This window comes from Uloborus diversus, chromosome 7 (assembly GCF_026930045.1).
Source record: "Uloborus diversus isolate 005 chromosome 7, Udiv.v.3.1, whole genome shotgun sequence".
Taxonomy (NCBI): domain Eukaryota; kingdom Metazoa; phylum Arthropoda; class Arachnida; order Araneae; family Uloboridae; genus Uloborus; species Uloborus diversus.
In genome coordinates, this window is record NC_072737.1 from 56502907 (window position 1) to 56516976 (window position 14070).

General features: G+C 32.9%; 1 protein-coding gene across 1 annotated transcript in view; it reads left to right on the plus strand.

Moving 5' to 3' along the window:
- Nucleotides 1-2227: 2227 nt before the first annotated feature.
- LOC129226697 (uncharacterized) overlaps nucleotides 2228-14070 on the plus strand; it is a 133906-nt gene continuing 122063 nt past the window's right edge. Inside the window, exons 1-4 of the mRNA XM_054861326.1 lie at nucleotides 2228-2347; nucleotides 2427-2531; nucleotides 8103-8172; nucleotides 11049-11200. Of these exons, the coding sequence (XP_054717301.1) occupies nucleotides 2442-2531; nucleotides 8103-8172; nucleotides 11049-11200 (312 nt within the window). The 5' untranslated portion in view covers nucleotides 2228-2347; nucleotides 2427-2441. The remainder of the gene's footprint in view (nucleotides 2348-2426; nucleotides 2532-8102; nucleotides 8173-11048; nucleotides 11201-14070) is intronic.

Sequence of the window (14070 nt, forward strand, 5' to 3'; positions counted from 1 at the left end):
CTCTTAAATTGGTCGATAACCTGTTGTTTACTTTCAATTTTCATTACGTCAACTCTTTCAATTAACATTAACTTACTACATGCATCTAATCCTAAAATAGGTTTTGACTCAAAATTCACAATGTAAAATTCTAGTTCAATGTCTCTAAGCTTATCTGTAGAGCATTTAAATAAAGCAATTCCTTCTGGAATAATTTTATGATTCCCATATGACAGTAGAGTAACGCTCGTTGGCTTAAGATCTTGTTTCCTTACTAGGCTTCTAATTTCCCTATAAGAAATTATATTGACATCAGATCCAGTATCAAGCTTAAAATTCATACTTAAACTTTTCTTATCATTTGACAAAATTACATACTTATTCCATGAATTTGTCTCTTTTACTTTGGCGGAGTGTACTGAATCAATAAAAACACAAAGTTCGCTTTGTTGTTTAATCTCGTCAACTTTTCTTCCATGTGATTGGCAACCAATAGCAAAATGATTTTCGTTTTTACATTTGGCGCATTTCTTTCCATATGCCGGACACTGTCTCGCTTTATGACGTCTTCCGCATTTCTTGCAATCAAACTCAGCATTTTGTGACGATTTAACAGGCAAATTTTTCTTAGTAAACTTTTTCCGCTGGACGACATCCACGCTAGTTTCATTAAATATCGGTGCTTCAGCGCCTTTCATCAACCTTAAATGCTCTTGGCTCGTTTCTGCTGCGCGGACAAATTTAGCTGCTTTGATTAGAGTTAGGCTTGGCTCCCTTAACAATCTTTCTTTAAGTCCTTGGTCACATATCCCAAGTACAATCCTGTCACGGATTAGTCCATCTGTTTGTTCTTCAAATTCACAAGTCGAAGCTAAAGTTTTCAACTGAATTAAATAGTCATCGAATAACTGTCCCTCTTTTTGGCTGCATGAAAAAAACTTGTAGCGTTCAAAAACTACGTTCTGCTTTGGCGAGCAATAGTCCTCAAATTTTGCAATAACATCTTCAAAATTATCACTTTTGGAAGAATCGCCGTCAAAATTGAACGTGTTAAATATTTCTAAGCCTTGATTTCCCAATAAATTCAACAGAATGGCGATTTTCGTTTTGTCGGATTTGGCGTCTTTTTCTGTCGCTACCAAATAATTTTCTAACTGTTGTTTCCACTTTTTCCATGATTCTTTTAAATTTCCTGATGAGAAATTAAGTTCTGCAGGAGCACGGAACGAATCCATTTTTAATCGTGGTTGATTACTTCTTAACAAAATTTATCCACTGTAGGATCTTCAACGTTTAATAATTTTCTTCGTGAAAATTAAACGCTCATTTAAAGAAAACCAAAACGTCTCTAATGGTTTTGCAATCCACTTACTATATTGGTTTTAACTCCTGACACCATGTCAGTTGGTTTATTTATTTAGAGAGCGATATTAAAAGTAGGAGCCAAACATGTACAAAACAACACAATACATTTATTTAAAACCAACTAATAATTTAAACATTTGGAAAGCGACCGTACGTGCATTACTTTTGCGTGCGGTTCACAGTTACATCTAACATAGTATAATGACTATGCAGAATATTATGCCATCAAGTATTAAGTCATAATTAAAATAAGTACTGCATTTGTGGATGAAACAATGTTATTAAATTGAAGAAGTATCGCAAAAATGCTACGGTAAACAAAAAACGAGTCTTGCATTGAGTTGCCAATTTAGAATTGAAAATTTTCAACAAAAACATTCCATTAATTCTAAAATCGACTTTGCATTCAAAACAGACGCCATTGATGTTTTTCTGCACTTGCGAGGGATTTTCCAGACTTACAAGAGCTCGAGAGCAATTGCAAATATTGCGAGGGAATCGCGACTGAAGACAATCGCAATGTTACACTTGAATCCAAATTGCGGAAATAGCGATCGCATCGGTTCGTTGCGATCGGCCGTGTTTCATTTGAATCCCTGTGCAAAAAGCACAAATTGCAGATTACTGCAGATTCGTGTTGCCTTTTTCAATGCAAAAAATGAGGGATGTCTTTTCATCCATAAGCTCATTGTTTGCATTGAAAAAAGGCTTCCCTTGTGCTCAGAATGTGCCTGGTTTCAGACCGGTAAACCGGTTTCTCTATTCCAGTATACCCATATATTATTATTTTTTGTATTATTTTTTGGGTCGTCTGCTTGTTCGTTTTTTCCCTGGCACTGGTTTTGGGAAAGCGAGGAAAATTTAACTTTTCCTGTAGAATAGTGTTGAATTTTCCCTATTTTATGAAATTTTTGCTGTAATTGATGAAAATTATCGAATGTTTTAGTTTCTTAAGCTATGTGTTCGGTCTTTTGCTATAGAATTCTTACGATATTTTGATTAAGTACGTTTCGCTTGAACTTTTAAAAATCGGAACTATTTTTACACTTGATAGTTTGTCTAATCCAATTTTTTATTTATAGGGCTTGCAGTTTAATATGCCATATCTTCAGCAAAAAACTACTTATGTGAAACCGATTTGTAATCGAAAAGATGATCAAAATTTTTATAAAGTGGTGGCCGAACCTGTAAGTTTTAATGTACTCATGGAGTTTAAAGAGAAAAGTTTAAAATGAAATATAAAAAGGTTAAAAGTTTAAAATTAAGTTCTATCATTTCCCGTAATTTGTGGCAATTTGATTGTTTACTGCACTATCTATTTATTGAAGCAAGTAAAATATGCTTCTGGGGCAAATTAAGTGATATTCTAAAATACATTTCCTTGCTTCAACCCATAAGCATAGAAAGGAAACTATTTTATTAGATAATATCTTGAAATGTCATCATCAAAAATTCATTGATTCAGAAAATCAATGAAATTTCGAAAAACAAGTGCCATTTGAACAATATTGTTATCTTTACTTATATTATAAAGAGAGAGGGCGGATTTTTGTGTGTTTATATGTTCGAGGTAATCTCCGGAACCACTGCAACTATTTGAAAAATTCTTTCACTACATGAAAGGGGCTTTCTTACTGAGTAACATATAGGCTATAATTCGGAAAAATCCCATGTATAGTTCTTTTTTTATTCCAATTTAGGCCCAAAATTTCACATAAATTGCCTATTATTGGCTATTAAAGGGGTGAAAAATTACTTGCACATATTAATATTTTATATCGTTGAAAGGGTAGAATTTTCCGCATTCCAAGCAATTTGTTTCAATGCTCTAACTTCATTACGACGGGAGCAATTTACGTTTTAATCTCGAACTTTTTTAGGCTTAGCTGAAATTTTGGCAATACTTTCTTCATTATATCTATCAATAAATAGTGAAGGAATTCTCCCAGAGTTTTCTTTTTTGACACCGTTTGAAAAAGCGACATTTTTTGCTCCAGAAATATTTCGACCTCCGGTCGAAAAAGTAACCTTCTATCTCCGAAGGAAAAAAAGTTACAAGCCGTTAAAAATAAAGTTCGAATAAATCTAATCTCCATTAAAATTACTGATGTTTTGTTTCGCATTGCCATGGTTACGTCTTTTAGCTTCGCTTCATTTTAATCTCTTAAAGGTCCACAAACTTGGCCCCATGGAATTTAAGCAATGGGGAAATGTTTTCGCCAATTCTGCATATTTTACAATCTACGTTATGATAATTCCCCCCAGACAATGTAGAAATTGCGGGAAGAGTTTGAAAACTAGGAGTCTTAGCAATTTTCCCAATTGTCGCCAAATTTGTGGACGCCAAAGACCAAGGGCCAAAGTTCTTCGGCCATGACCTTGCTGATAGTGGCAGAAGCAAACAATGGGGTTGTTTCCTTCAGTCAAAAGAAGTACTTTTTGTCACTGAAATTTTTTTCAACAGAACGGTTCAAACCCTTGATAGTTTATCGAATTTTTTTAACTTTTCAATTTACAAAGTTTGAACAGAACATTGTCTGTCGGTAAAGTCAGACCAAACAACGTAAGTAGAAGCACAAATTTGTACTTCTACTTACGTTGTTTGGTCTGACTTTACTATTCAGCACAAAGGTATTTATTTATCTTATTGTCTGTCGGGTTCTCTAGTCAGATATAATTTGAATTGTCTGGTAGTAAATTACAATGTTTATCACCCTCAGATCTGAACTGTAAAAATAGTGCATTAAACTAAAAATTGTTCATCTCCAGTCATTTTTTTTCATGTCATTTTGTCATGTATGATGGGGTACAATGGGCCATGGGGCTTATGTTGGACCGGTCTCAATTTTTTTTATGCTGTTAATATTTTTTATTTTATGACCAACAAATAGCACCTATAGTCCTACAAATCCTATAATGAAATCACATGGTACAGCTATATTGAACAAATTTTATTTCTGAAAGTTATGTCGGTAGTCCTGAGTAATTTTCAGAAAACTTTGACTTAATTTTTGTTACTGGTTTTTGTCAAGATTGCGGGGAAAAAATTGAACTCCTTAATTAAAGTAAGTTCTTTTAGTTCACAATAATTGGCAATTTTTCCATTTTTTGTCAAGGAGAAGAAATTTATGACATCACTTTTTCAGACCAAGAAAGTGGGGTAGGTTGGTCCACTCTTTGTGGGGCGAGTTGGACCGGACCAACCGAACCCCACATAATGAAAAAAATTTTCCCTTTTGAATCTCAATAGTTATAACAATATTCTAAGTGTTTGTATATTATACATTCATCTCATTTCATGTTACACATGCTTCGAAACAGGCTTGGAGTTGATTACGAGAAAATGTAATCGATTACGATTATGATTACCAGCTCGAAAAATAGGAGATTACAATTACGATTACGATTGTAATCCTCTGCCAAAACGTAATTACAATTACAGCAACGATTAGATTATGTCAAAAATGTAATCGATTACAATTACGATGTGCCGATTACGATTTTGATTACGATTACAGACTCGTGAGAGGAAAATACATGCACACATATACTATATTATTCTCATTATTATTTTGCAACAACAATGTCCTAGTTAAAAAATTATGGTTTTTGATTGAGCTTTTAAATGCTACATAACTATTTTGACCATATATCCTGCACGGGTAATTAGGTGTCCCATATCCAAATGACTTGCCCCATCAAAATGCATTTTGTACATGATTTAAATTTTCATTATTATTTTTCCTACAACCAATACAGTTTCTAAAATTTATGTACTATATTTCTACATTCTGTTCTCTACAATTTGCTATAATATTATTTAATTCAACCTATTTTTTGAAAAAAAAAAAAAAACATTTGTATTTAATTTTGCAAAACATGCATAGTATTAAAACATATTCAAATAGTATAAATAAATGATAGGAAAATAAATGTTCAAAATTAAATAATGCAATAGAAATAATTTTTTATTGCATTTTGATAATATCAATGCTTTAAATGTATCATGTTTCATCCTCATTCTCTGTGAGGTATAAAACTTTCTGGCAATACTGAATAACCGCTCAACTGGTGCAGATGATGCACAAATTGACAAGTACTTGGGAGCAATTTTGCTCAGTAAAGGGTATACATGAATATTGGATCCCCAGTATTCTAGGGGATCAATATTATGCCCATTTGGTGCGCTAGTTTCATACTTATTTATTTCGCTTTCGATTTTCTCCTCTATTAAGGAATTATTATTTTTGTAAGTGCTGGCTGGTTTTTCTAAAAATGCGAACTAGTTCCCTTTTTTTGCAGGCTGTTTTGGGGACGCATCTTTTGTGTCCTTGGCTTCTGATTCAATGCAGATGTTATTACAGTCTTTGTTAGACTTTATTTCTTCCTTGATGATTTCTTTTATTTTATTTTTTGTGCATGAATCGTACCAGTTGCATTTGAATCTTGGGTCAAAAATGAAGCCACTTGAAATACTTCCGATTCTTCATAGTGACTCATTCTAGAAGTTAGTGCTGACAACAGCTTTTTTACTGTCGTATTCGAGTATTGCAAATTTTTGGTCAGGAGGTCCTCAAGATGGGGCTTGAACACTCTTAAAGCAATATAATTGGAAAGCACTTTGAGAAGTAAAAATGAGTATAATAAGTTTTGCTATGATTTCCAGGCATTATTTTTTTCCCCACATGCATAAGCATTTTATAATAATATTTTTATATCTCAGTTTTTAAAGAACACTGAAGTGCTTCTATTTCCTCAAAAAACATGAATGTAAAACAAACTAAAATTCAAAAGGCATATATTGACAATATTCTAAGCACAAAACGATAATTAACATTTAAAAATAATTCATAGACGTTAAAACAAATGTTTTTAAAATCTTTAAATGCAAACTTTTTTCCTTTATGTACCTATTAAAAATTATCAGCATTAAAATATAAAGCGTAAATTTAAGATAGAATTAGATGTGAAAATATTTTAAAAAATCATTTACCAGAGTGATATCATCACAAAAATCAAAGAACCGCTAAGATAGTCGCATGAATGAGCACTGAAGTGCAAATCCAAATTCGCTCTTCTTTTGACAAAATTCCTCCTCTTCCGCTAATGAAAGTAAAAAATTAAAAAAAAAAAACACCAAAGGCATATAACTGTTTTTTAGAACTTTCTCGAAACGAAAGCATGTGTTCGTACAGCACTGTTGATATTGTTCTCTTTCCGAGGCGGTAGCTCCGCTTGTTTGTTTGTCATTCACAGATGAAAAGGAAAATTGATGATCAATCCAACTTGGTGACGCGTTCCTGTCAATGACACCTACAAGGTACAAAACCCGCAAACTACTTTTAAGATGCGGCTTGTTTATGACCCTTCGCTAACGAGCACTTAACAAAGGACTAGACAGCAGGGCCTAAAGGCCCTGCTGTCTAGTCCTTTGTACGTTTCTATTGAAGTCTTATCTTTTCCTCAGTCCAGATCCCATCGTCTGCATAGCATTGTAGAGACACAACTTGAAAGTTTTCACTTTCAGCAAGTCGGGATTACACGATTACGGAACAAAATTACGATTATCTAAACTTATATTACAATTACGATTATGCAAGAAATACTTGATTAAAATTACGATTACAAGATTACGAGTGTCCCATTGACAGATTATGATTATGATTACAATTACACAAAAATGTAATCGATTACGCAGATTACGATTATGTAATCGGCGATTACTTCAAGCCTGCTTCGAAATAATAAGAATAAAAACTTAGGGCCAAAAAAGCAAAGGTATATTTTATAATTTTTTTACAAAAAGTGTACTAAATTAATTTTACCAAAAGATTTATTTCATATCTGCACTTTTTTATTAATTATATTTTCAAATAAAAACTTCTAAATTTTTGCTGACAATTGTTTTCTAAGAGTAAAATATGCAATATGCTATAATAAAGTTCTTGTATTAAACAATTTTTTTTTTGCTAAAAAAGCATTCTATATTGAAACAAAATAAAACAAATAATTGATTAAAAGAATAAAAAAGTCTACTTTTACTTAAGATTATCCAATTTCATTTTTTGTACTTGATTTTAGAGCACAAAGATATATATGCTAACTGAAAGCTGTCAATTTTATTGTACTATTTCTTTGAAATATGTGGTATTCAGGGGCGTAGCTAAGGGGGGGGTTTTGGGGACAAAACCCCCCCCGAAAAGTTAGTCTCAAAAAAAAGAGAAAAAGAAGAGAGAAGAGAAAGAAAAAAAAAGAAGAAAAGGGAAAAATTCCAAGCGATTATATATATATATATATATATATATATATATATATAAGAAGTAACCCCCCCCGAAAGTCGGGTCTAGCTACGCCACTGGTGGTATTAGTATAATAGGATTCTTTTCTTTTGGGGGGTTTCATGCAATGCAACAAAGAGAAAAAGAGCTTTCCCCCCAACAAATATTGATATAACTTTGCATAAAAGTAACATATGAGTTTTCCTTTCCAAACCCTTTTCAATAAAAGTGATACTTCCAAAGCTTTGGAAGTAGCACTTTTATATTCCTAGATATCATTTAACACGTCTTTAGTTAACTTTGATCTGCATTAATTGTCTCATAAATATTCTATAATTGATTTTTAAAAAACAATTGTGTTCTAATGGTGAATGCTTAGTGCTGTTTTTAATTAAAGATGAATTCAATATGTTATTGATCTTGAAACTTCAGCATCATTGTACTTTAGCATCTTAATAACATTATTCTTTCATTTCTTAGCATGTGCAAAATGTTTCATGCATGAACCGTCAAAATGATGACTTGCACCTCCAAAGTGAAGACTTACGCGGTGAGTAATTTAGCTTAAGTCTTTAAAATGTACATGCTTAGTTGGGAAGCACTTTTTTAGGATGATTATTTTGATTATTTTATTTTCTACAGATTGAGCACGAATGATGGACCCAATTTCAAGAAACAATATTTTTAAAACTATCAATAGAAGATACATGAAGTTAAAAAAAATACAAAAAGTGTTTCTTTTCCAAAGAAGCTCAGATACACAATTGTGCAATGTGAGGGTACATTGGGCAAAAATGTTCAATTACAAATGCTTAATGTTGGAGCCTTTTGTTACGTTACATTTAAATAACAATCCAGTTAGCATCACACATTTTGGAGCATCACACTGCCAATAGTTTATATTGCTGTAAAAAGTGCCCTCTAAAAGTTATTTTCTCATGGTAAGAATGAAATAATGAAAAATAATCTGTTATAATATAAATGGGGATTATGTTCCATTTAGGAGAAAAGCTGTTAGTACTAAAATTTGGCACATGTGGTTCTCCAGGTAGACTAAAGAAGCTCTAAATTATAAGCAAGTGGCTTTTTGTCAGTTTAAGGAAACTGGTCAGAGTGTAGATAAGCTCTAGAATTGTAAGGCAAGACGAAATTTTAAGTATTTCGTAGAGATTTCAGAAAAGGGAATTGGAGCAAAGGCTAGCAGATGACATTGATGGGAACCCTAAAAGGTTTTTTGCTTACTCTAATTCTGGAAAAGCTCGAAACAGTCAAATAGGGCCAATACAGTAATTGATGAGTATGGAAATTCAATCCAAAACAATAGGAATATTGCAAATATTTTAAATACTTTTTTTTTCCGGTGTGTTTAATGATAACTGTATCTCAACAGTTGACCTAACAAGACACAAGCTATTATACAGCTTGAAAATTTTGTATTTTCCAGAAAGGAGGTTCTATTTCATTCGAAAAAGATTAAAGCAACTAAAGCTCCGGGACCAGATAATATTTATTCAAAAATTTTATTTGAATGTGAGGAGGAATTAACAGATGTAATTGTAAATATTTTCAATGCTTCTCATAACTCGGGGACAGTGCCAGAGGACTGGAAGCTGGCTAACATTACACCCCTCTTCAAGAAAGGGTCTAAAGATAGTGCGGGAAATTATAGACCTGTGAGTCTAACTTTGGTGGTTTGCAAAATTTTTGATACATTGATAAAAATTAAGATAATAAATTTTTTAGAGACTAATAATCTATTGACTAGTTTTCAGTACGATTTCAGGAAATGTAAATCTTGTGCAACTAATTTATTACATTTCTATGACAAAGTTACCATGGCTTTGGACAATAAGAAGCCTGTAGATGTTGTTTACATTGATTTTCAAAAAGCTTTCGATAAGGTACCGCATGTTGCTCTACATAGCAAATTAGCTGATATTGGAATAGGAAGGAAAACTTTCATTTGAGTAAAAAACTGGCTGACCGGAAGGAAACAAAGGGTAGTTGTAAGGGGAAATTATTCTAATTGGAGTGAGGTTTTAAGCGGGGTTCCTAAAGGATCAGTGTTAGGGCCTGTTTTGGTCATTGTTTTTATGAACGATATTCATGAAAATATTTCTGGGAACATGAATTCTTTTGCTGATGATGTCAAAGTTATGGGGAGTGTAGAAAATTAAGAACAAGCAAATCAGCTGCAAGAGGATCTAGATCATATTACGGAGTGGGCTGATAAATGGGGTATGGCTGTTAATGTTAGGAAATGTCAAGTGCTACATTTAGGGCATGGAAATAAGTGTACAAGTTATTAGTCAGGCAGAAAAAGTTACTGATCTGGGCGTCTTAATAAGTCAGGATTTAAAGTTTAGCCAACAGTGCAGCATAGCTAGTAACAAAGCCAATAAGATGCTTGGGTTTATCAATAGATCTATTTCAAACAAATCTAATGCTGTTCTTCTGCCCTTATATAGAAGTTTGGTAAGACCTCATTTGGAGTATGCTGTTTAGTTTTGATCTCCTTATTTTAAGAAAGATATTAATGTACTGGAAAGGGTTCAAAGGCGGGCTATAAGACTAATAAATGGACTTTCTCATTTAGACTATGATTCCAGGCTTAGAAGGCTAAAAATGTACAGTCTTGAGCAAAGAAGGGACCGAGGGGACATCATTCAGCTGTTTAAATTTATTAAAATGAAAGATGTTACAGGGCTGAAGTTTAGCACTGAAAACAGGACAAGGGGTCATTGTTTTAAGCTATTTAAATCTCAGGCCTACATGGATATTAGGAAAGATTATTATTTTAGCAGGGTAGTGGAACCTTGGAACAGCATACCGGAAGAGGTGATAATGAGCAAAGGAGTAGATAGTTTTAAGAGGGCTATTGATCTTCACTGGGGTTTGTAAATTGACTAGGACCAGTCTAGTTGGGTGGCCTGTTACTGGTCGTCACTGTTTCCCTAGTCCAGTATTTTTAATCCACCTGCTTTGAATTCCTTTCTATTGTTCCTCTTGTCAAAGTCTGAAACCTGTACCTTTCAGAACTTATCTACTCGCCCCCCACCATTCTCGAGGTGTCATGCCTAATCAAATCTCTTGTCAGAGTCTGAAGTTCCCACAACAAACATTGCCAGATGTCTTCATTATTTTACTGAAATTTTTTCAATTGCAAAGAAATATTTGATCCAGTCTGTGCAGCTTGAAGCGCCGTCGTAACCGGAGTTGCACGAAAAAATCTGTCATAAAATCCAGAGCCACTCAACTTTAAAATTATATGGCATAAATTCTGAACTTTGAAAATGTGACGTGACATCCAGAGTGTCGTGAAATCCGGATGTCACGATAACGAGATTTGGCTGTATTAGGAACGTTCAGTGTATATGTTTAAATAAATATTATGAGCATATAGGTGATTTCTAATTTCTATTACAGGTCAGAAAGAAAGAAGTATATCTTTAGAAAATGTTAGTGAGACCAAAGAAAGAGGGATAAATGCATTTAAATCCTTACACTCTGCATTGTTTAGTAAAGTGGAAAAAATGCAGAAATGGAAAGCCTTGGTAGAAGTGGATACAAAGCAAAAAGTATTTTATTTTCTTATTTTTGATCTTTTTCATTTCCTTGTATGAAGTAGAGGAAGTATTTTATTGATGGAAAACATTTCCTCCTCTTTTCCAACACCGTTTTCAGTGTTTCAACTATCCTCTTGTTAATTGTGAACAGTTGTTGTAAGATCTATGTATAATTTTGTATGCAAAATTAGACTTATCATGAGAAAATGTCCATTTTGACAGTTGTTGTCATGATCATTATGCACACATATAATAGGACTTTTTGTAAATTTTTATTAAACTTTACCTTGTTAGATTCACACCTAAAATACCATAAGTGAAGGTCTTTAGCTAACAGATCAGATATTTAGTCCTGAAAAAAATGTAAGTGGTGATTCCAGAAACAAACATAAGTTAAAAAATGTAAGGAAACAATTGTATTAAGATTTTAAAATACGTACAAATATGGCTTTCCCCCTTGACTACACCAGTGCATCAGATACTACAAGAAGGTTTGAAATTTATCCTTTCAGTTTCAACTTGAATTTATTACATTACAGTGTACGAAATACTTTTTCTTAGTTTTTTCCACCCATATTCTTATCTGTACAAGAGACGAAATCCTTTAAGTCATAAACAATATTTATATTGTACTAGATTAGAGAGGATTGAGACAGTCTTTTCCGCTTAAATTTTTCAAAATTGAAAACTTAGAAACAGTTTCTTCGATCTTTTATGGTATTAAAGGAAGAAAATCAGATAGAGGCCTATATTCAGGGTCCTCGCCCAGATAAATTTTCAAAACTCACATCAAAAGTTACATTTTTAGGCAATTTTGGAAAATGTTAGAGACAAAAAAAGAAACAAAGAAACAAAAACAAATTGGGAGAATATCCAATCCAAATTGGATAGGGTATTCTCCCAATTTTTTTTCAAGGTAGGTACGCTATAAGATATAGTTAAAGACTATCTTTGGTGACTCCAGGAGATTTAATGGCTCTCCCCAGAAAAAATCCCGATATTGAAGTCTTATAAACACATTTTTAGGCTGTATCTGATATTCCTAAAATAAGAGGTAGATTTATAAAAAGTATAATAGTAACTATACTTTTATGTTATATACATACTTTTATGTGTCAAATATTAAGAAATCATTTAGAAAAATATTTAATGGAATGAATAAAGCCCTCAGATCAGTGGTCGCTCGTGCCTTGAAAAAGTGAGGGGGCCATATCATAAATGCACTCCCCCCCCAGGGTTTTTTAAAGATTTTTTAAAAATATGTTTTTACTGTTTAAACTTTCTTAAAATAATTATTTGTTATATGTAAATGAAATTAACTTCATTTTAAACAATAGACAAACTACAAAATACTTAAACTACTAAGTAAATCACGAAATAATGTCATGTTTATGTTCATGATTGCCAGCAGGGTGGTGCACTTTCACCCCCTGACTTTCAAAAATAAAACTTAATTAATCAGAATAGGAAAAGTCAGAAAACACATCACAAATTTATTAATCTCACGTTTATGTCCAGCAGCTTTCCAGCGGTGCAGTATGCCTCCCTTGCAGCACCGGTAAGGTACCATAATTTGTATCCATAAATTTTAAAAAGCAATATTAATCTAATATTTTTAATAGTAATATTATTTTTAATCTCTTAATAACTAAATATTTTGAACTAGTAAAATTAACTTTATTTTAAGCAAGACCAAATTACAAAAGTGCAAAAATATCATGATCAGAGAAATGTGTAAAAATTATAAATTAATTAATTTTAACAAAAATGAAAATACAATCTCGGTATTCGCTTAAAATAAATAAAATAAAAATAGATAAACTAAATTAAAAAAAAAAGCATTAAATAAGTTAAAAAACTAGTAAAAAAATTCCTAGCGATTAACATGCAGGTATTGTACATTTTCCAAGAAAAAGCACTTGACTCCTCCCCTGTCACATGGTATCCGATGATTCTATTTCGCTGTTTTCAGCAGAAGGTACATTCGTATCATAGCATTTTGTTGCAAAAGCAGCAGTTTTTAAAATGTAAGAATAACTAAAATGACAACAGACAAGTGATGTAAAGGACACTAAGACATTTTTGCACATTAAAATGCACGCTGAAGTTAAGGCTGTCTGGTTGTCTCATTTGGAAGGGCGAGAATTGCTTACCGATCACCCCCTGCGTAAAATGGAACTCTGCGTTGGAGGAGGCGGTGCGAAGTGCCTTCTCCTGAAAAATGGACAATATACCCTTCTGTATATAAGTCTGCCGCTGCCCATGGGCCAGATTCAATTTTTTTATGCAGACAAAGAAAAAATATCAAACTCTCATTATTTTCTTCAAATTATTGATAACTTGTCACTTTTCCTTTAAAACTACATGAGCAGTAATTACAAACAAGTAAAAATTTGTGTAAAAATGGGAAGACATTTTTTGAATTAAAAAAAAATCTTCTAACGTTATACGCACACTAGGGTGTCCCAAAAAAATGAAAGTCGTTTTTTTAAAACGCATACCCTCTTATTTTTTTCCTTTTATATCAAAACCGTTGGAAAAAAAGTTTCAAGCAATTTGAAGCACGGTAACCCGTGCCGACTTGCGCCTAAAGGCCTAAACGTGTAAATAGCACGTGTATTCATATAAGCAAGCTAATGCTGGCGACGCGATATTTTTCAAAGCTCAAAACAGCTGTAAATAGTGCACAGAAAACAAATGAAAACAGAAAAACATATGTTTGGGGGAGGGGGGCTTATCCGTAGTAATTTGCAAACCGTCAAACATGTCAGTACGAATACATTCCGGTCAGCGAGCGCAGTATAGTCCTTCCATAGGGAACGAAACATGGCAGTGGAATTGCAAAGTTTGAAAAAAGGGATATTTTTAATAGGAGTCGTAAA